The sequence below is a fragment of the Ahaetulla prasina genome, chromosome 17 (assembly GCF_028640845.1).
Source record: "Ahaetulla prasina isolate Xishuangbanna chromosome 17, ASM2864084v1, whole genome shotgun sequence".
Lineage (NCBI taxonomy): Eukaryota > Metazoa > Chordata > Lepidosauria > Squamata > Colubridae > Ahaetulla > Ahaetulla prasina.
Genome location: NC_080555.1, coordinates 8,632,501 through 8,655,619, shown reverse-complemented (window position 1 = coordinate 8,655,619; position 23,119 = coordinate 8,632,501). Strand labels below are relative to the sequence as shown.

Here is a 23,119-nt window from a genome sequence, read left to right as displayed (position 1 = left end):
CCCCTGCTCAGCCTGTGCTGAGTCTAGCCCCCCTCTGGCACGTACCCCTTCTTGTCCATCTCTTCTACATCCTCCACGCGCATGCCAAAAATGAACAGGTTTCCTTCGCCGGCTTCCTCTGCCATCTCCACGTTGGCGCCATCCATGGTTCCAATGGTGAGAGCCCCGTTCAGCATAAACTTCATGTTTCCAGTTCCCGAAGCTTCGGTGCCGGCTGTCGAGATCTGCTCCGAAAGATCAGCTGCAGGGATCACTACGCCAGAAAAGAAGAAGAAGAAGAAGAGCCGGTGTCAATCCGATCTCGGGAGTCTAGCTGGAACATCTAGACTGGAGAGCGTGCCAAAGATGCTCTTCTGAAAGACAACATAATAATAGAGTTGGAAGGGACCTTGGAGGTCTTCTAATCCAACCCCCTGCCCAGACAGGAAACGCTACACCATTTCAGACAGATGGCTATCCAACATTTTCTTAAAAATTTCCAGTGTTGGAGCATTCACAACTTCTGCAGGCAAGTTGTTCCACTGATTGTTTTAACTGTCAGGAAATTTCTCCTTGGTTCTAAGTTGCTTCTCTCCTTGATGAGTTTCCACCCATTGCTTCTTGTTTTGCCTTCAGGTGCTTTGGAGAACAGCCTGACTCCCTCTTCTTTGAGATATTGGAAGACTGCTATCATGTCTCCCCTAGTCCTTCTTTTCAAACTTGGTTTCTTCTTGAAGACGTTTCGCTTCTCGTCCAAGAAGCTTCTTCGGTTCCGACGGAATGGTGAAGGATGGAAGGATTTATATTCCTTGCAGTCGTCTGGTCGTTAGTACTCTTCCTGAGAGTTGTTGAGGCCACGTGGAGGTTTATCTGTGCCCTCAGGGTCACCTAATAATGCAAATGGGTGTGGAACCTTCTTGGAACCGCTGAGAGGATTGTGTTGTGAATACACTGAAACACTGAAACACCTTTCGGCAGTAGGTTCCGCACCCGTTTGCACTGTGACCTTGAGGGCACAGATAAACCTTCCAAGTGGCCTCAATGATTCTCGGAAACAGAACTAACAGCCAGGTGACTGGTAAAGAAGCATTCCTTGATAATCCATGCCAGGGGATCCCAGCCAAAGGCAGCAGGGGCAGGCTGCTGGGGTGGGGTTCGCATGGGGTTCGGGAGAACCTCTAGCTAAGATTCTGTGCAGTTCGGAGAACCCCCCAAATCCCACTCCTGGCTGCTCCCCCCCGCCCCTCCCCTCCCAGGACTCCCCACGTGAACCGTTTTGGATGCAGGTAAGAGCAGGGCACTCCTGGCTGGCCCCGCCCACCATGCCCCTCCCAGGAGTCCCCATGCAGCCCGTTTTAGATGCAGGTAAAAGCAGGGCGCGCACGGAGGCTCGGGGAGGGCGAAAAAAGGGCCTCCCGGAAGTTTGGGAAAAAAGGACCTACCGTTTCCAGCCTCCAGAGCCTGGGGAGGCCATTTTCGCCTTCCCAGAGCCTTGAGGAAAGCCTCCGGAGCCCGGGGAGGGCAAAAACACACCCTCCCCTGCCGTGGTGCAGGAGGCTGACTAGGCCACGCCCACCATGGCCACGCCCGCCCAGCAACCGGGCAGAGAACTCCTTGCTAAAAAATTGTTTAGGCAGGTCCAGCATACCCTTTTCCGCCAGGGAGACTCGGTAGTTTTCCAAGAAGATCATCTTCAGCCGGTCACCAACGACGGGATCGTGGTTGACAATGTCTCCGATGGAGGTAACAAGCTTGATGACCATTTTGGCCATGTGGTAGCCAGGAGCCGCCTGCGGGGATAAGAAGGGGGCTTTAACCTCCCTTTGGGGGGGACCCCCCCCCCGATCCAGCTTGGAAGAGAAGCACCTGTCCTACCTACTAAGAATATGCAAGGAAATGCCAGGACCTCTCCAGTAAAAAAAGGAGCAGGTGATCAGATCATTCTGGCCAAAACTTTGTTCTTTTTTTCTGCTTCTGCAGCAGGGTTAAATCAGGGGTCTCCAACCTTGGCCACTTTAAGACTTGTGGACTTCAACTCCCAGAGTTCCTCAGCCAGCAAAAGTCCACAAGTCTTAAAAGTTGCTAAGGTTGGAGACCCCTGGGTTAAATCAATGTTTGGCACCCTCCCACGGGCCCACTGGAAGTCGGGAAACAGGCCGTTCCCGGCCTCCAGAGGGACTCGTGCGCCCTCCCCAGACTCCAAGAAAGTTTCTGAAGCACAGGGAGGGTGAAAAACAGGCCTACCGGGCCCACCGGTAAGCTTTTTGCCGTCTCGTGCCAAAAGGGGGAGGAGCGTGGTGGTGGGGGGTCGCGTGCACATGCAAAGGGGGCAGGGGGGTGGGGGGCATTTTAATTATGGGTGTGGGCACGCGGGCACGCGCTCCACCCCTGTGCTCCCCCCCCGTTTTTGGCACGTGACGGCAAAAAGGTTACCCATCACTGGTATGGAGCCTCCTGCTTGAGTAGGGGGTTGGACTAGAAGGCCTCAAGGTCCCTCCATGCCAGGGGTGAAATTCAGCAGGTTCCGGAGAACCGGTAGCGGAAATTTTGAGCAGTTCAGAGAACCGGCAGCGGAAATTTTGAGTAGTTCGGACAACCGGCGAATACCACCTCTGGCTGGCCCCAGAGTGGGGAGGGAATGGGGAATTTGCAGTATCCTTCCCTCAGGAGTGGGGTGGGAATGGAGATTTTGCAATATCCTTCCCCTGCCACACCCATAGAACCGGTAGGGGAAAACATGTTTTAAATTCCACCCCTGCTCCAAGCCCTATGATTCTTCGATCTGAAAGCTAACAGATGCCAAGAGACCAAGCAGAGATTCTCTCTCATCACACCTCTGCCCCGAGTATCCCAACTCCCATCTTCCCCAACCTTGCCCCCTGCTGTCCGTTCTCACCTTGCCGCCAATCATGACCGTCCGTGGCACGAAGTGCTTGTTAGGTTCTCTCTTGATTCCTGGGGAGGGGGAAAGTGAGGAGGGGGGTGGAAGAACAGTCCACGGTAAGACGGGAGACAAAAAACCAGCTTCTCTTGGTTTCCGGTCTCTCCCTGCGTATTCCTCTCAAAGGCAGGATTCGCACAACCGACATAGCCAGAGGTCCTGCATTCTCCCGCACTCTGGCTTCGTGCAACACGCAGAACCGTGAACTCGTGACTTTACTGCTTCCGAGAAGTAGTGGTTTGGTGCAGTGGGGAAGGGTGCTGGCTAGAAACTGGGTAAGGGTGAGTTCTAGTCCTCCCTTAGGCATGAAAGCCAGTCTCTCTCCATCACGGTTTTGTGGTGGGAAAAGAGAAGGGTAGAGTGGTGGTGGAGGCTGAAACTGGACAAAGTAAAAGTCAAGATGGGATGTAAATCTGACAATAATGAAATAATAATGAAATAACAATAATGAAATAATAAAGTCTCTGTGGCTCAGACTGGTAAGACAGTCTGTTATTAACAGCAGCTGCTTGCAATTACTGCAGGTTCAAGCCCCACTAGGCCCAAGGTTGACTCAGCCTTCCATCCTTTCTAAGGTAGGTAAAATGAGGACCCAGATTGTTGGGGGCAATAAGTTGACTTTGTATATAAATATACAAATAGAATGAAGACTATTGCTTGACACAGTGTAAGCCGCCCTGAGTCTTTGGAGAAGGGCGGGATATAAATGCAAAATAAATAAATAAATAAATAAATAAATAAATAAATAAATAAATAAATAAATAAATAAATAAATAAATAAATAATCAACGAACCAGGCTTAGCTGAGCTGGCCCAATGTGTTAGGCACAAAATAATTTGCAAGACTGAAAAGGAGCTGAGCTTATAATGTGCCCTTGGTTATTTGATGATGGATGGATGGAAGGAAGGAAAGAAGGAAGGAAGGAGAGAGAGGAAGGGAAGGAAGGAAAAAAGGAGAAAAGAAGAAAAGGAGGGAGGGAGGCGGGAGAGAGAGGAGGGACAGCAGGAGGAAGGAAGAAAGGATGGAGAGAAAAGAGAAAGGAAGAAAGGAGAGAGAAAGGGAGGGCAGGAAGGAGGAAGGAAGGAATGAGAAAAGAGGAGAAAAGAAGGAAGGAAGGAAGGAGAGAAAGGGAAGGAAGGAAGGAGAGAAAAGAGAAAGGGCAGGAAGGAAGGAGAGAACAGAGAAAGGGAAGGAGGGAGGGAGGGAGGAGAGAAAGAGGGAAGGCAGGAGGAAAGGAAGGCAAAAAAACAAAAGGAAGGAAATATCTGAATTTCACCCGGAGAATGCCAAAACCCCACCACTGCCAAAACAAAGATGGGAGGCAGAGTCCCAGAGAAAAGGGGCTTCATTCTCCCCATGCCTGGCTGCCCTGTAGCCGCAGCCGGAGGCCGCCGGCACTCACGGTTGTAAAGGGTGATGACATGCAGGCAATTGAGCAGCTGCCTCTTGTACTCGTGGATCCGCTTCACCTGCACGTCGAAGAGGGAGTTGGGGTTGATCTTGACCTTGTATTCCTTCTCCAGGTAGGCGGAAAACTTCAACTTGTTCTCCTAAAACCAAGCCGGGAATCGGGGACGGGGGAGAATTAAGCAGAGTTAAGGTGAAAAAGCAAAGCAGTCCGACGCCCCCTCCCCAGGAGCTCTGATTAAAGCTTTGACCTAGTGCAGTGATGGCTAACCTGTTTGTCATCGCATGCCAGGAGGGGGAGGGGAGGATCATGCACGCGCATGCCCACACCCATAATTCTATGCGTCCCACCGCCACTCATGCACACACGACACCACCACCACCCCCGGGCTCCTGGCACGCGATGGCCCAGTAGGCCCGTTTTTCTCTCTCACCTGGCTCCAGAGCCTTTCTAGGAGCACGGGGAGGGCGAAAACGGCCTTCCCCACTCCCCCCGGAGGCCGAAAACGGCCCATTTGCCAACTTCAATGTCCCATGGTCACGTGATCCCCTTTTGAGATCTTCTGACAAGCAGAAGATCAATGGGAAAGCCAGATTCACTTAACAGCCGTGTTACTAATTTAACCACGGAGCGATTCACTGATTCACAAATGTGTCCAGGGAAAGTCGTAAAACGCAACAAAAACTCGCTTAACAAATTTCTCGGCTCAGTTGCGGTTGTATAGCCAAGGGCTACCTGTATTCGGGGCCAGCTCTGGCCAAAATCACCTCCCCATCCTCCTCACCTGTTTGACTTTGGCCACATCCCGGATAAAACCTTCGTCGTCCACAAAATTGAGAAGTTTCCTCAGCTGATCCAGATCGGAAATGTAGTCTTCTCCAATGCGCTAGAGAGGAAGTTACAGAAAGCAAAGTTAGCGCTGTGGCCGAGGGATTTCAGCCAGGTCTTCAACCCCCGGTCTATGGTGTTCTGACCTAGGCGTTCCCAAGAGCACGAAGCAGACTCCTTGTCCCGACAAAAAACCCTTTTGATTAAGTTACCGTGAATTCCTCTCATTCACATCCAGCAAAGTCTTTCAAGGGAGAATTTACAGTCACAGACCTTATCTGGCTTGGAGAGCTGCCAGGCCGATATCTTCAAAACTTGGCAAGGAGTCTCGGAGAGTCACGAACCAATTAAGCGAACTAATTGTCTCCTGCAAACTCCACTTTCCTTTCGCTCCTCTTTTATTCCCACTGGGAGGGGCCAGTCATCGTCCACCTGTGGCCTTACTCCCGAGTCGACCCTCGTTCTTTAGCTGTTCCCTTCGTCTGGCAACTCTGCGTATTGGGAACAGGCTCCAGCTGTTCGTCTGCCCCACTGATGTCCGACTCCGAAGGTAGCTGATAACTGTCAGACGGCCCTGGCCCCCTCTCTGCCTCCGATGCAGAGCCCTCATCAGAGCCTTCCCCAGACTCCAGGACTGGCCAAGGTTCCTCCCCAACCTCCTCACTGTCCGAATCTGATGCCAGCTCTGCTGGCGGGCGACAACACATGGAACAGCACCGGGCCACGGTATGCCAGAAACTGGGCCGCTCAAATAAGCGAAGCCCCATTTGCAGGATGCAGGCAGCACGTGAAACCACGTCCCCTTTGGTCCGTGGAAAAACCTCTCTCCACAGAACCAGTCCCTGGCTCCCAAAATTGAGGGATCCAGCCCTCAATTTCCCCAATTTTAGCCACGTTCTACCTAAAAAAAAAATCTACTTATTTTTAAATAAGTGGGATGGAGCTGATTAAATGGCTCGTGTGAAGTCCTGTCGCCAGGGCGGGGTTGGGTGTGGAGTGATTTTATTATATTAATTTATTACATGCCTCTTCTTTCATTAGTTCTATTGTTTTTATACGAGGTTTTCTATTCTGTAAGCTGCCTTGAGTCGCCACGTGCAAATAGGCGGTAATATAAATTCCCTAAATAAACAAATGAGCATTTTTAAAAAAATGAAAATCCCCTCATTGCTCCTGCAGGAATATCTCAGCTTTTGCATAAGATTCCTTTCCCTGCAGACATGATTGGATACCTAAGGCAGTCAAAAATCAAACCCAACAACTAAAAATGCCTTTAAGCATGGACAGAGTGTTTTTCCACCACCACCACCACCACGCAAGACTAAAACTCTCCTTCCGGGTTCAAAGGAAACAGGAGTCCCACTGCATCGATTCAGTGAAAACAATAAACCAGTGGAATGGCTTGCATCCAGAAATTGTGGGTGCTCCATCACGGGAGGCTTTTTAAAGAGATTGGACAGCCATTTGTACAGAATGGTATAAGGGTTCCTGCTCAAACAGGAGGCTGGACTAGAAGACCTCAAGGTCCCTTCCAACCAGTGGTGAAACCTGAACTGGTTTACTACCGGTTCGCTGGCTGCACATGCGGTGAGTAGAACAGTGCACAGGAGGGTGAACAGCTGTGTTGTGCGATCTTTTTTTTTTTTTACTTTTAAAAGCATTTTTTTTTTACAACCTATTCGGCCGAAGAAGTAGTAAAAAAATGCTTTTAAAAGTAAAAAAAAAAAAAAAAGCCTCTGACGATCAGGCAACTCAGCTGGGATCTTCAGAGCCTTTTAAAAGCATTTTTTTTTACAACCTCTTTGGCTGAAGAGGTTGTAGAAAAAATGTTTTTAAAAGAAAAAAAAAGGCTCTGATGATTGCGTGGCTTAGCTGGGCATGGGCGCGCGGGGGGGGGGGTTTGAGGGATTTTTGCTACCAGTTCTCCGAACCACCTGCCACCATCGCTACCAAATCTGCCGATCTGGTACGAACCGGGAGCATTTCACCCCTGCTTCCGTTACTCTGTTAACTATACTGTTAAAATATTTGGGAATCGCTAAGCAGGAACCATTAATTAAACAAATAATTCCATCAACACTGTCAGACTATTTACTGAATCTGCACTACTATTAATCATTTCATAGTTCCCATCACCAATCTCTTTCCACTTATGACTGTATGACTATAACTTGTTGCTGGCAATCCTTATGATTTATATTGATATACTGACCATCAATTGTGTTGTAAATGTTGTACCTTGATGAACGTATCTTTTCTTTTATGTACACTGAGAGCATCTGCACCAAGACAAATTCCTTGTGTGTCCAATCACACCCGGCCAATAAAAAAATCTATTCTATTCTATTCTATTTGATGCAAATTTCAACACCCAACACTCAAGGGTTGTTTCTCTGACGGGAGAAAACTCCCGGCTCCATAGAGTCTGCAAAGCCATGCTTTTATAACCACTGTTCACCAAATAAACCACAATGGGCTGCTTGAACTATAAACCACGATCGACAGTCTTATAATCAGCTGGTACAGACCAGACCCTAACTCCAAATGCAACCAACTTGGCTTAGCACCTCAGCATCTTAAAACAGATTTTATACATTCAATTTGTTTTGATTTGAACCAAATCATTTCATTAACCATTCGTTTTGATGTAAACCAAATCAAATTAACCTAATGAAACTTATTGCGGTTAACCGTTCAGAGCCTGCCCTTTAGAGAAAAGTAAAACAAGAAAGAAAAAAAAAGGATGGGAAATTAATGGCCAGAACAGATATTTGGGATATATCTTTTGCAGATAAATAGTTTAGTGACTAATTCCTTGTTTGGTCCCATGATGCTCTGGATAATGTTGGGCTAATCACTTTTTCTCCATCCTGCTGCCTAGACTTCAGTATCTTCAAGACACGAATAGGCTATAAATGAACAGATCAATATTAGGGTAAACTGCCAATGGGAAAGGAAGTGGCTGTTTTCATAGATTTTTTTTTTTTTTTTAAAAAGGAAATCTATTAAAAACCAGAGCAGCAAATGGCTATTAAGGCAGGTCGTAAACCAATTTCTATCGATCCATCCATCTTTACCCTCCATCACGTCCAGGCTAAAAAACCTCCATAAATTTACCTACGAAGAATATTTTGGGGATGAGCTAAGTGATGGTGTCTCAATTACAATAGGCTCACCTCAGCGATGATCTCAGCCAGGCCAGGGTTGCATAAAACCAGCCACCGACGGGGCGTGATGCCGTTGGTTTTGTTCTGGAACTTGTGCGGTTCGAATTCGTAGAAATCTTTAAAGCTGGGGAAGAGAGTGGCAATAAGAAGAGAGTTCAGGGCAGGGCAGGGAAAACTATTTCCATCCGGCAGAAGGGCAAACAAAGGTGAAAGAAGGAGAACAAATAAAATTTTCCTTTTGAAGAAGGCAAAGAATTATCCATTACTGGGGCTGCATTTGGATTCTACGAGTGTCTTAATGCAAGTCAAGTTTTCCCAAACTTGACTTAATTTTGGTCTCATCTATAGTCCAGGACCTTCCTCTGATCCTTAAGTAAAGTCTTTTTTTTTTTAATTGAAAAAGTTTTAAAAAAAAAAAACATTTCCCCCCCTCCCTCCCAGAAACCCCCCCCTCCCCCCCCCCCGGCTTCCCGGGTCAATCACAAGGTATTGTTATACATAAACCAAACATAGAGTAAAATTTTTCCCTTCTAATCCAATTAACCTCATCCAAATCTTTTCATCTCCCAACCCCCTCCCCATTACATAAAATAATACTTCCTAATTATTCAAAGGCAGTCTGATATTTCTTAATCTGATATCTATTTTGTAGATAATCAATCCATTTTTTCCATTCAATTAAATATCTTTCCTGCGTATTGTCTTTTAAAAAAGCTGAGATTTTAGCCATCTCAGCCAAATTAATGACTTTCAATATCCATTCTTCTACTGTAGGTACCTCTTCTTTCTTCCAGTATTGTCCAATCAACAGACTTGCTGCTGTTATTAAATTCAGAATCAATTTAGTCTCAATCCCTGTACAATCCGTTATAATTCCCAAAAGGAAAAATTGCGGCAGGAACTTTATCTTCTTCTTCAGTACATTTTGAATAATCCACCAAATTCTTATCCAAAAGGCCTTAATTTTCTTGCAAGTCCACCAAATATGAAAATATGTAAAGTTTTAATCAGAATCTTCATCTTAACTATAGAGTTAGCCAGGATCCTGATCTTAGTTTTAATTAAAATCTTTTTCTTAAAATCTTTTTTTTAATTTTTTAATAATAAAACAACAACAAGACATAACAAACACTAACATAAAACATATACTCCTTCAGTATTCCTCTATTATTTACATTTTTTCCCTTCTCCTTTCCTTTAATTATACTTAATTTTTTGTCCCATTATCCCTTATTTCTGTATATATTCCATCCTGCCTATCATTATAACAATCCATTTTCTTTTACGCACTACCCTTTTTTGTATGTGTATATGTGACCCCTTCCCCTTTTTCGTCATTTACCGTTTCTAATTTCTATCCAATTATACGATTTATTCCTTACTATATAATATTCCGTATTTCCTTTTCTTTTATCTCCTTTGTTAAATTATCCATCTCAGCACAGTCCATTTCCTCCTCCGATGGTATGAATTCAAATCTTAATTAGAATTTTTGTCTTTGACTATAATGTTAGCCATCTAACAACTTATGACCATTTTTCACACTTACGACCTTTGCACCATCCCTATGGTCACATGATCAAAATTCGGATGCTTGGCAACCGACTCATATTTATGACGGCTGCTGCGTCCTGAGGTCACGTGGTCCCCTTTGGCGACCTTCTGACAAGCCAAGTCAACGGAGAAACCAGATTCACTTAACGGTGGTGTTACTAACAACTGCAGTGATTCACTTAACAACTGTGGCAAGGAAGGTTGTAAAACGGGGCAAAAATCACTGAACGAATGTCCTGGCTTAGCAACATATATTTTAGGCTCTGTTGTGGTCGTAAGTTGAGGACTACTTTATTACAGCAGCTGCACAGTCATGGGATCAAAATTTAGATGCTCGGCAACCAAGCCTCTGTTTGTGACGTTCCCCATACGATCCGCTTTTGCGACCTCCGGACAAGCAAAGTCCATGGGGAAGCCAAATTCACTTAATGAGCATGTTACTAACTCAACAACTGCAGTGATCCACTTAACCGCAAATGTTGTAAAACAGGGCAAAACTCGCTGAACAACGGTCCTGCTTAACAATGGAAATTTTGAACTCGGTTCGTCCTAAGTCGAGAACCCCGGTGTATTCCAGCACTTGTTCAGTTTCAAGAGAAGAGAGCTAATAAAAAGGTGAAGGTTCCCCTGGCACATACATGCTAGTGGTTCCCGACTCTAGGGGGCGGTGCTCATCTCCGTTTCAAAGCCAAAGACCCAGCGCTGTCCGAAGACGTCTCCGTGGTCATGTGGCCGGCGTGACTCAACGCCAAAGGCGCACGGAACGCTCTTCCCTTCCCACCAAAGGTGGTCCCTATTTTTCTACTCGCATTTTTTACATGCTTTCGAACTGCTAGGTTGGCAGAAGCTGGGACAAGTCACGGGAGTTCATCCCGTTACACGGCAGCACTAGGGATTCGAACCGCTGAGCTGCCGACCTTTCGATCGACAAGCTCAGCGTCTTAGCCACTGAGCCACTCTTTTTAGAGAGCTAATAGCCAAACCCTTTTGTTCCTCCTTTTGGTTGTATTTTTGTGGGCTGCACATCCCGTCTTTTGCACAAGAGCATCTGTTGTGCCTGATTTTGACAAGGGGCCGATCTGCTCTCCCTGATTTGTCCCTGATTGTGTGAGAAATTCCACCCCCTCCCCACCAGCTCTGAGACGCCAGATCAGTGGTGGGATTCAGCCGGTTCTGTCCGGATCGCGCAAACCGGTGGCAGTGACTGCATGAGGCTCCGCCCACCCACCCAGATGTAATGCGCATCTACTGCGTGCGCGCTCACATTTGCGAACCGGTAGGGAAGATAAGTCCATCCCGCCTCTGCTCCAGATACCTACACGGTGGCCTTCAGGATCTCGGAGTGGATCCAGGCGACTCCGTTGACCGCGTGGGAGCCCACGATGCAGAGATGCGCCATGTTGATCCGTTTGACGCTGCCTTCTTCCACCATGGACATGCGGCGCATCCGGTCGAGGTCTCCCGGGAAGGTGGCGTAGACTCTCTGCAGAAGATACGGACGCCCCAAAGATGTGGGTTAGGACACTTGTCACAAACGACCGGATCCACACGCAGCCCTGGCTAGGAAGGCTTTGCACGAACGGTTGAGTTAAAGACATGTGGGAATGCAACCTTGATCGCTGGAAACAGCTGGAGAACATGAGGTGTCCTCAAGGGACCCAGAGAGATGAAGGAGAAGGAAGGGAACAGAGAACCGGCTGGAATGGAGTAGCTGGGCAATGGGTTTGGTTGGCTGGCTGGGCCCTTAGAATATAGAATCACAGAGTGGGAAGGGACCTTGGAGGTCTTCTAGACCAACCCCCTGGTCAAGCAGGAGACCCTACATTTCAGACAAATGGCTGTCTGAACCTCTTCTTACAAATATCTGATGATGGAGCACCCACAAGTTCTGAAGGTTGATTCCTCTCACTGTTTGAAATTTCTCCTTAGTTCTAGGTTGCTTCTCTCGATCGTTAGTTTCCAACCATTTTTTCTTCGCTCGCTTTCTGGTGCTTTGGAAAATAGGTTGACCCCCCCACCCACCCTCTTCTTTGAGGCAGCCCCTCAAATATTAGAAGGCTGCTATCATATCTCCCCTGGACAAGCCCAATTCCTCTAACCATTCTTTGTATGTTTTAAGAGCCATAGTGGCAGTGGTGAGAATGCAGTACTGCAGGTTACTTCTGCTGACTGCCGGCTGCCAGCAGTTTGAGTCTCACCAGGCTCAAGATTGACTCATCTTTCCGTCTTTCTGAGGTCAGGTAAAATGAGGACCCAGATTGTTGGGGGCAAGAGGCTGACTCACTGAACCGCTTAGAGAGAGCTGTAAAAGCACTGTGAAGCGGTATATAAGTCTAAGTGTAATTGCTATTTTCCTTCCTTCCTTCCTTCCTTCCTTCCTTATATAAGTCTAAGTGTTATTGCTATTTTCCTTCCTTCCTTCCTTCCTTCCTTCCTTCCTTCCTTCCTTCCTTCCTTCCTTCCTTCCTTATATAAGTCTAAGTGTTATTGCTATTTTCCTTCCTTCCTTCCTTCCTTCCTTCCTTCCTTCCTTCCTTCCTTCCTTCCTTCCTTCCTTCCTCCCTCTCTCCCTCCCAGTGGTTAGAATGCAGTATTGTCCACTAATTCTCCCCACAGTCAGGAGTTCGATCCTGAGCAGCTCAAGGTTGACTCAGCCTTCCTTCCTTCCTTGGTGGGTAAAATGAGGACCCAGATTTTTGGGGGCAAGAGGCCGACTCTGTAAACCGCTTAGAGAGGGCTGTAAAAGCACTGTGAAGCGCTATATAAGTCTAAGTGCTATTGCTATATGTTTTAGCCTCCCGTCCCCTCATCATCTTGGTTGCTCTTCTCTGCACTCTTTCCAGAGTCTCAACATCTTTTTTTTTTTAATAACGTGGCGACCAAAACTGGACGTACGATTCTAAGCGTGGCCTCAGCAAGGCCTCCTAAAGCGGAACTAGCCCTTCACGTGATCTCGATCCTATACCCCTTGTCCAGGAGCAGTCTATCTCGATCCACCTTACTGCCCAAACTATGAGGCAGTTTGGCCCAAAAGATCTTTTCGGTGGGGGCTGCACTCACGTCCAGGAAACGCTGGTTGATTTCGTAGATGATCTCCAAGTGACGGGGCAGGAGGGTCTCGAAGAGGTGGACGGGCCAGCGCTCCAGCGCCTCTGGCAACACGGTGTGGTTGGTGTAGGCACAGGTGCGCACGGTGATGTCCCAGGCCTGCAATGCAGGGAGGGAGAAAAGCTTGCTTCACAGGCATGTCGTTTACAAACAGTTGTTTAGCGACTCTTCGAAGTTACAAAAAACAAATGCTGGAATTGCGAACGCCAGCTCTAGGCAGGGGGTTGGACTAGACCTGGGGTGTTAAACTCAAGGCCCGGGGGCCGGATCCGGCCCGCAGGGTGCTTAGATCCGGCCCTGGAAACAGTGAAGGATCGGCCCACGGTGCCTCTGCAAACGAAAACGGAGCTCGCAAGGGCTGAGTGCATCCCTCCCGACTCTATTTTTGCTGGCATTGGGTTGCAGGAGGCTTGTCGCAGCTGAAAATGGAGCTTGGGAGACGGTGAGTTCTAGTCCCGCTTTAGGCATGAAAGGCAGCTGGGTGACTTTGGGCCAATCACCAGGAGACGGTGAGTTCTAGTCCCGCCTTAGGCATGAAAGCCAGTTGATTGACTATGGGCCAATCACCAGGAGACGGTGAGTTCTAGTCCCGCCTTAGGCAAGAAAGGCAGCTGGGTGACTTTGGGCCAATCACCAGGAGACGGTGAGTTCTAGTCCCGCCTTAGGCATGAAAGGCATGTTGAGTGATTTTGGGCCAATCCTCTCTCTTCCCAACCCATCTCACCAGGTTGTTGTGGTGAAGAAACTAGGAGAAGGAAGGTATGTTGTATATGTTCACTGTCTTGAGTTATTTGTAAAAATAATAAAGGCAGGATAAAAATAAATTTTAAAAAAGAAACAGTGCAAAAAACCCCCCCAAAAAACCCAATAACAACCCAAAAGAATCGCATGGCAATTGTGGTGTGGTAGAAAAGAGACAATGTGTGTTGTTTCTTCTTTTTTTCTTTTTTGCACTGTTTATTTATTTACTGAATCTGCACTACTATTAATCGTTTCATAGTTCCCATCACCAATCTCTTTCCACTTATGACTGTATGACTATAACTTGTTGCTGGCAATCCTTATGATTTATATTGATATATTGACCATCAATTGTGTTGTAAATGTTGTACCTTGATGAACGTATCTTTTCTTTTATGTACACTGAGAGCATATGCACCAAGACAAATTCCTTGTGTGTCCAATCACACTTGGCCAATAAAATTCTATTCTATTCTATTTATAATGTCTCGGCTATTTCTCAGCCGCTTCTTCGATGCTCATTTCCAAAGTAATCTATTTTAATTTTTCCTTGGCTTGGCATGTCATTCCTTCCCCAAAGAGCCATATTTCAGTTTTTGGGGGTGTTTTTGCCCAAATTACAGGCTCTTACCTTATCCCAATCCAGCTTCTCAATATCCACCAAAATCCTCATCAACTCTGGGATGGCCAGCGACGGATGCGTGTCGTTGAGCTGAATGGCGACCTGCAATTGTCAAAACACAACAAAACGGAGGGAATGGTTGGACTAGAAGACCTTCAAGGTCCCTTCCAACTCTTGTTATTCTGTATTCTGAGTTCGGCTTGTGCCAAGCGGCACTGTTGTTTCAGCTGTCCTGAGGCCCACTTGACAGCTGTGAAGATTGAGCCCCAAATTCCCCAATAAATCTATCCTAATTCCTCAAGCTTCTACCGCCAATCTCCCTCTTAACAAAAGAACTCAAAGCAGACCAATCTCTCCATCCAGCTGGGTGTGATCCAGGGGTGGATTGCTACCGGTTCGGACCGGTTCGGCTGAACCTGTAGCGTCGTCGTCGTGTTGTTCAGAGAACCAGTAGTGGAGGCGGTGCAAGGCTCCGCCCAACCGCCCGGTCGTCGTTACTTCCTGGTTTTAACCTTTTTTTTAACCCTCTGCATGTGCAGAGGGTCCAAAATCGCATTTGTTGTATGCGCGCATGTGCGCGGAGCGCACACTTCTGAACCGGTAGGGAGGGTAAGTAAATTTCACCCCTGTGTGATCCAGCTTGGACCCTCTAGGTCAGTGATGGGGAATTTTTTCAGCACCAAGTGCTCAAACTGGAACACACATGCACAGCTGGTCTTCTGGTTTCTGACACACACATGTGTGCCGGCCAGCTGGTCTTCACACGCGCCAAAGTCCCAGAAAATCTAAGACCAGCTGGCTGGGGCGCATGCTTGGGATGGCCACCTGCTCTTCTGTTTTTTGGCATGTGCATGCGCGCTAGCCAATTGGTCTTCATGCGTGCCGGAGCGCCGGAAACACATGTCCATCAGGGGTGAAATCCAGCAGGTTCTGATAGGTTCTGAAGAACCAGTAGCGGAAATTTTGAGTAGTTTGGAGAACCGGTAGTAGAAATGTCACCTCTGGATGGCCCCAGCATGGGTTGGGATTTTGCAATATCCTTCCCCAGGAGTGGAGAGGGAATGGGGATTTTGCAGTATCCTTCCCCCAGGAGTGGCGAGGGAATGGGGATTTTGTAATATCCTTCCCCTGGAGTGGGGAGGGAATGGGGATTTTGCAGTATCCTTCCCCCAGGAGTGGAGAGGGAATGGGGATTTTGTAATATCCTTCCCCTGGAGTGGGGAGGGAATGGGGATTTTGCAGTATCCTTCCCCCAGGAGTGGAGAGGGAATGGGGATTTTGCAATATCCTTCCCCTGGAGTGGGGAGGGAATGGGGATTTTGCAGTATCCTTCCCTTGCCATGCCCACCAAGCCACGCCCACAGAACCGGTAGTAAAAAAATTTGGATTTCACCACTGATGTGCATGCTGGAAACCAGAAGAGCCGCTGGCGACGGCGCGCGTGCCACAGAGACGGCTCTGCGTGCCACCTCTGGCCCGTGTACCATAGGTTCGCCATCGCAGCTCTAGGTCCAAGCCCCACGGCTGGCCAGAGACAAAAGATGGACATACAACCAAGGAAGCAGAGAAATTATTCTTCTGGCCCACACAGAAGGGAGGAGAAGAAAAACCAGACTCGAAAACTCAAAAGGGGGCTGAATCAAGACTCCTCACCCGCCCCACCCTCACCCCCACCCCGAGATGGGGTCTCCGCTGGCTCCCTGAGAAACTGACCCCCCCCCCGAGGCTCATACCGCTGGGCTTTCCCACCCACCAAACCTCCTGGGACACCGATTGGTTGATGCGCCATTCAGCCCCCAAGCCGCTCTCGTTGGGTCACCTTTTCTGGGAAAGCGTCGAAGGAGGTGCGGACAGGATCGCGGCTGCCGAACTTGGAGGATTTGAACCGGCGGATGATATCTTGAAGCGTGGCGGCCACCACGAAATACTCCTGCTTCAGGCGCAGCTCTTTGCCTTCGAAGAACTGCAGGGAGAAGAGCAGAAGTCGATCTATGCTCCAAAGTGGCGGAACGAGGAAAGCAGAAAGAGACAGAAGAAGGGAGAAGAAAGGAAGAAAATAAAATAAAATAAAATAAAATAAAAAATAAAATAAAAATAAAATAAAATAAAATAATAAAATAAAATAACATAAAATAACATAAAATAACATAAAATAAAATAATAAAATAACATAAAATAACATAAAATAAAATAATAAAATAAAATAAAACAAAAAAATAAAATAAAATATAAAATAAAATAAAATAAAATATAAAATAAAATATAAAATAAAATAAAATAAAATAAAATAAAATAAATATAAAATAAAATAAAATAAAATAAATATAAAATAAAATAAAATAAAATAAAATAAAATGTTAAAACAAAGGAAGGAAAGATTAAAAGAGCAGTCCGGGAACCACTAACGAACAAATGGAGGTTAAAAGATAAGATGAATGAATAATGATGAACGGTGAATAAGAGACTGTACATTTAAATATGTTGATGAAAAATAAAAATAAAAAACTTTTTCTAAAAAAAAAAAGAGAGAAATGGTGATTTAAAGCAAGGGTCTCCAACCTTGGTCCCTTTAAGACTTGTGGACTTCAAGTCCCAGAGTCCCTCAGCCAACAAAGCAAAGCTGGCTGAGGAACTCTGGGAGTTGAAGTCCACAAGTGTTAAAGGGACCAAGGCTGGAGACCCCTGATTTAAAGGTTCCTTGGCACATTGTGGGGGGGGGGGGAAATAACCCCAGAAAAAGGTACTTACGTTATCATTGGGATACAAAACACGGGAAATGTTTTCTGCCAAATTCCGGTCCAGCACGGCCTGAATGTAGCCACCCACATTGACTGAAGAAGGGAAGATTTTTTTAAAAAAACGGAGAGAAAAGAATAAGTTAATATAATTTAATGAACCACGGGATGCTTCAAAATTAAAATAAAAAGATCATTGGGACTACAAACAGGGCCTTCTTGGTGTTGATGCCTCATCTGAAGAATGTCTGGTTCGGTATCGTGTTTCTGAGTTTATCATGTCTATTTAAATCAGGGTTTAACCTCAACATAGTTTAAGGTGTATGGACTTCCAACTCCTAGGATTCCCCAGCCGGTAAAGAATTCTGGGAGTTGAAGTCCACACATTTTAAACTCGCCCAGGTTGGGAAACCCTCATTTTAAAAACACATTGTTTTTCTTGGGTCTTTGTAGGATGAAACCTGGAACAAGGATCAACCCCATACAGGCTGTTTTCAATTTAACAACAGTTCTTTTAGTGACGAGTGAAAGTTACGACGACACTGAAAAAAGTGAGTTATCATTTTTCACGTTTACAGCGTCTCCAACGGTCACGTAATCAAAATTTGGACACTTGGTAACTGACTCATATTTATGTCGGTTGCGGTATCTTAAGGTCACGTGATCAACTTTTGCAATCTTCTTAGAGAAGGAAAGTCAACGGGGAAACCAGATTCACTTAACAACGGTGTTACTAATTTAAGAGCTGCATCGATTCACTTAACAACGGTGTTACTAATTTAAGAGCTGCACTGATTCACTTAACAACGGTGTTACTAATTTAAGAGCTGCATCGATTCACTTAACAACGGTGTTACTAATTTAAGAGCTGCATCGATTCACTTAACAACGGTGTTACTAATTTAAGAGCTGCACTGATTCACTTAACAACGGTGTTACTAATTTAAGAGCTGCATCGATTCACTTAACAACGGTGTTACTAATTTAAGAGCTGCACTGATTCACTTAACAACGGTGTTACTAATTTAAGAGCTGCATCGATTCACTTAACAACGGTGTTACTAATTTAAGAGCTGCACTGATTCACTTAACAACGGTGTTACTAATTTAAGAGCTGCATCGATTCACTTAACAACGGTGTTACTAATTTAAGAGCTGCATCGATTCACTTAACAACGGTGTTACTAATTTAAGAGCTGCACTGATTCACTTAACAACGGTGTTACTAATTTAAGAGCTGCACTGATTCACTTAACAACGGTGTTACTAATTTAAGAGCTGCATCGATTCACTTAACAACGGTGTTACTAATTTAAGAGCTGCACTGATTCACTTAACAACGGTGTTACTAATTTAAGAGCTGCATCGATTCACTTAACAACGGTGTTACTAATTTAAGAGCTGCACTGATTCACTTAACAACGGTGTTACTAATTTAAGAGCTGCATCGATTCACTTAACAACGGTGTTGCTAATTTAAGAGCTGCACTGATTCACTTAACAACGGTGTTACTAATTTAAGAGCTGCATTGATTCACTTAACAACGGTGTTGCTAATTTAAGAGCTGCATTGATTCACTCAACAACTGTGGCAAGGAAGGTTGTGAAATGGGGCAAAACTCACTTAACAAATGTTTCGCTTAAACAACAGAGCTTTTGGGTTCAACTATGGTCGTACATCGAGGACCATCGTAGAAGGGAACTTCAGTCCACCAAGAACCCGGTCCACCTGCCCAGAGTTCCCAGGGTTTGTGGGTCACCCGAGATGAGTTTGAATCTCAGGTCAGTGCTACTTACAGTCCTTCAGGTTGAACTCGTTGGGAGCCCTGGCAGACCACAACCGCATGGTGTTGACTGTGTTGTTGCGATACCCAGGCACGGGTGTGTCGTAGGGCAAGGCGAGCACCACCTGCATGGAAGCAGGGATGGGGAGGGGGAAAAGTAACCAAGATCAGTCCCTAGGAGGACCCAGGCTGCACCTCAGCTCCCTCAGCTATTGAAGACAGATGCACAGAATCTAAAACTATAATGTTGGAAAGTCCTGGTCAGCTCTTGAATGGACCACTGCAACATGCTCGACCGGGGGTTCCCCTTGAAGAGTTAGATAGAAAGAATGAGAGATAAATGGGTAGATAGAGATAGATAGATAGATAGATAGATAGATGTAGAATGACAGATAAATAGAATGATAGATGAGATAGGGAGAGAGAGAGAGAGATTATAGATAGATGATAGATAAATAGAACAAGAGATATTTTTTATTTATTTATTTATTTATTTATTTATTCGTATTTTTATACCGCCCTATCTCCCTAAGGACTCAGGGCGGTGTACAGCCATGTAAAAACACACAAATATACAAGATAAAAACATTCATCTAAAAAACTTATTATAAAGGCCAAATATTTAAAATAAGATATAAATAATAAAACCCAATTAAAACCAAAGCTAAAATTTAATAATAAGATAGATAGAATGATAAATTGAATGATAGAACAATAGATATAAACAGAAGGATAGAACAATAGGATAGATAGAATAGATAGACAGATAGATGATAGATAGATAGATAGATAGATAGATAGATAGATAGATAGATAGATAGATAGATAGATAGAGATAGATGACATAGGTGATGATAGATAGTAAATAGAGATACTGTAGTTACATATAAAGTTATATGACATAGATGATAGATAGATAGACACAAATAAGATATATATAAATAAATATAGATGATAGAAATAGATAGATAGATACAGATTAGAGGTAGATGATAAATAGAACAAGAGATAGAATGATAAATAGAATGATACTACGATACATATAAACAGAATAATAGAACAATAGGATAGATAGAATAGATAATAGACGATAGATAGATGGACAGATAGATGGCATAGATTATGATAGACAGATGATAGATATAGAAAGATAGAAAGATAGATATATGACATAGATGATGATAGATGATAGATAGATAGATAGATAGAGATAAGTGATAGATGATAGATAGATAAATGATAGATAGATAGATAGATATAGATATAGATAAATGACAAAGATGATGATGATGATGATGAGAGAGAGAGAGAGGGAGAAAATAAGTCTGCTATGCCTTAAGTGCAAAATCTGCCATTGCTATGAAGGCCACAGGACAAATGCTGAAAGTTACAGGAAGAAGCTTAGCCGCTGTCTTTTTGCCCGACTTTCCCTTTCTGATGAGATCAAAGCCACCTTTTTTCTCCCCTCCTCTCCCCTCCCTTCCCCTCTCCCTCCATCACCCGTGAAGCAATTTTGGAATGGAAAGCCGCCTGAGCAGGAGCCCTTGCCAAAGAAATAAAGTCAAGGCTGTGAGATAATCCATTGCGAGACAAACCCTATTTAGGTCTAGGAATGTCAGCTCAGTAAAGCCGATCGGCCCCCATCTAACTGGTCGATTTCTTGGGGAAAATCCGTTCAGTTCACGAAAGCGATTGGGAAAAAAGGAACCCGCAAATTATTCAACCTCACGTTTGAAACCCATCTGAACCAGAAAGCTGCTTCCAATTGAAGGTGCCTTTGACGATCCCAGCTCAGTTGCCTGATCATCATCAAAGGCTTTTTTTTTAACTTTTAAAAGCATTATTTCGGCCGAAGAAAAAATGCTTTTAAAAGTATTTAAATACTGGGCATGGGGGGGGGGCAGGGATTTTTGCTACTGGTTCTCCGAACCACCCGCTGCCATTGCTACCAGATCGGACGATCCGGTCTGAACCGGGAGCATTTCATCCCGGTTGAATCCCAAGGAAGCTGCGATGTTTGGAAAGGAAACACAAGGACGTGCACTGACATTCACCTGCACAGGGACCAAAAGCCGCTTACCTGCGTGTCAGCCCATTTCATTTCTCCCTCTCCGTGTTGCACGCGTCCGTAGAAGTGGACGGGGATCATGTACTCCGGGCGGGCCTTCTCCCAGGGATTTCCGTAACGTAGCCAGTCGTCGGCTTCTTCCACCTGCCAGCCTCCCAAGACCTTCTGGTTGAAAATACCAAATTCGTAGCGGATCCCATAGCCGTAAGCAGCCAAGCCGAGAGTCGCCATGGAGTCTAGGAAGCAAGCTGGGGGGGGGGCAATGGTAAAACCCACAAGAGGACCAATTAACCAGAATGGAAAAAAGACACCGATACAAAAATAAATGCAAGAAGATGAAGCTATCAATGTTGTTTTCCAGCAAAGAGCCCAAACGCTATTGCTGGTCTTTTAAGCCTTATGGGATTGGCCAATCATCTCTTGGCCCTTCTCCCGAGTCGTCCTCTTTGCTTGAGCTGCTCTTGCCTTCTGGCAGCTCTTCTCATGCATGCATTAGGAACAGGCTCCTCCTGTTCCTCTGCCTCACTACTGTCAGTCTCTGGAGGCTCTGGAGTCCGCACCTCACTCCCTGATGGCCCTGGCCCCACCTTAGCCTCTGACACAGAGCCCTCATCTGGGCCTTCCCCATCCTCCAGGACTGGCCCACGCTCTTCCTCAGCCTCATCACTATCCGACTTTCGTTGCCAGCTCCGCAGGCTACTGGCGGACCACAACAGTCGCTGGCTGTGAGAATCAGGCCAGGTTTGGCCTGTGAAACGAGGGGATTATAGAGATCACTGGCTTGAGCGTGGCACACTGGAGGCAGAAGTATCCCCAGAAATCTGTATGAGCTAGTGGTTACTCCTGTAAGTTCCTCTGAAACGGTTGGCCTTAAAATACAGAGCTGGATTGGAGTTGGAAAGGAGACCAACAGGAAATCTTCAAAGGCAGACAGGGTTAATCCTATTAAAGGCAAACAAATGCCGGGGAGTGTTTGCGAGACCACCTCCGGACCTTCACTCAACTCAAGTGAGATTGCACTTTTATTTTGAAGACAGCTCTCTCACCGGTTCTCATCAGGCAGGGCTTGTGCAACACACTCGGGCTGAATTTGCACAATATTGTAGCGTACGAAGGCAGCCTGACAAAGCTCGGCCCAATGATTACACGGTAGTGTAGATCAATTCCTAAGTGGGTTGCGGGAAACAGCCACTCTGCCTAGATTAGAAGACTCTAGATAGTCACCTCTATGCAATTCAGGGGATGGGTTAGATGACCTTCGGAGGTCCCATCCTAATGATGGTGAGATTTTTCGAGCCCTGGGTGCCCTTGTCTGGGAGAAAAAACCCCAAAACCTCCTGATTTTTCAGGGGAGATTGGATGGGCCTTTTATGACGAACCGATTGTTTTTATTTATTTGTATCCTGCCTTTATCGTTTTTTGCAAATGACTCCCATCTCATTCAAAGGCGGAAGTTTTCAGCAACTCATCGCTAATGAAAACGTCGCCCTTGAATAAAATTGTAAACGGGGCTCCTCTGCTGCCAAAGGCAAGACCATGCAAGATCTGTGCAGGAACTTTGGCTGGCCACGGGAGGGCGCCCTTGTGTCCCCGATCTGCCCCTCGCTGATGCCCACCTGCCAGTCGCCCCAATCCTCCGTTGCCCAAGCCAGCGTCCTCTTCGATTTCCTGCAGCTCCTCCATATCCAAGCCCAGCTGTAGAGGGAGAAAAAGTGAATAATTTCAATTTTGGGAAATTGAAATATTTATTGGTTGGTTGGTGGGTTGGTTGGTTTGTATTCCTCCTTTATTATTTTTTACAATTAACTCAAGGAGATCAGCGTAAATAATATTCCTTCCTCCTCCTGTTTTTCCCACCATAGCAACCTTATGAGGTGGGCTGGGGGAAGAGAGAGCGATTAGGCCAAAGTCACCTAGCTGGCTTTCATGCCTAAGGCAGAACTAGAATTCACAATCTCTTGGTGATTGGCCCGAAGTCATCCAGTCAGCTGCCTAAGGGTGAGACTAGAACTCGCTGTCTCCTGGTGATTGGGCCAAAGTCACCCAGATGGATTTCATACCTGAAGGCGAGACTAGAACTCCTCATCTCCTGGGGATTGCCCCAAAGTCACCCAGCTGGCTTTCATGGATAAGGTGGAACTAGAGCTCTCAGTCACCTGGTGATTGGCCCAGTCACCCAGCCG

The 23,119-nt window shown here is 45.9% G+C and overlaps 1 protein-coding gene across 1 annotated transcript in view; it reads right to left on the bottom strand.

Annotated features, from left to right (window-relative positions):
• PYGM (glycogen phosphorylase, muscle associated) overlaps positions 1–23,119 on the bottom strand; it is a 35,128-nt gene that overhangs the window by 6,000 nt on the left and 6,009 nt on the right. Inside the window, exons 3-16 of the mRNA XM_058160176.1 lie at positions 22,553–22,631; positions 20,949–21,184; positions 18,882–18,993; positions 17,098–17,180; positions 16,169–16,312; positions 14,359–14,451; positions 12,939–13,085; positions 11,198–11,361; positions 8,334–8,448; positions 5,114–5,215; positions 4,324–4,471; positions 2,876–2,934; positions 1,628–1,769; positions 46–253 (exon numbers count right to left, since the gene is read on the bottom strand). Of these exons, the coding sequence (XP_058016159.1) occupies positions 46–253; positions 1,628–1,769; positions 2,876–2,934; positions 4,324–4,471; positions 5,114–5,215; positions 8,334–8,448; positions 11,198–11,361; positions 12,939–13,085; positions 14,359–14,451; positions 16,169–16,312; positions 17,098–17,180; positions 18,882–18,993; positions 20,949–21,184; positions 22,553–22,631 (1,832 nt within the window). The remainder of the gene's footprint in view (positions 1–45; positions 254–1,627; positions 1,770–2,875; positions 2,935–4,323; positions 4,472–5,113; positions 5,216–8,333; positions 8,449–11,197; positions 11,362–12,938; positions 13,086–14,358; positions 14,452–16,168; positions 16,313–17,097; positions 17,181–18,881; positions 18,994–20,948; positions 21,185–22,552; positions 22,632–23,119) is intronic.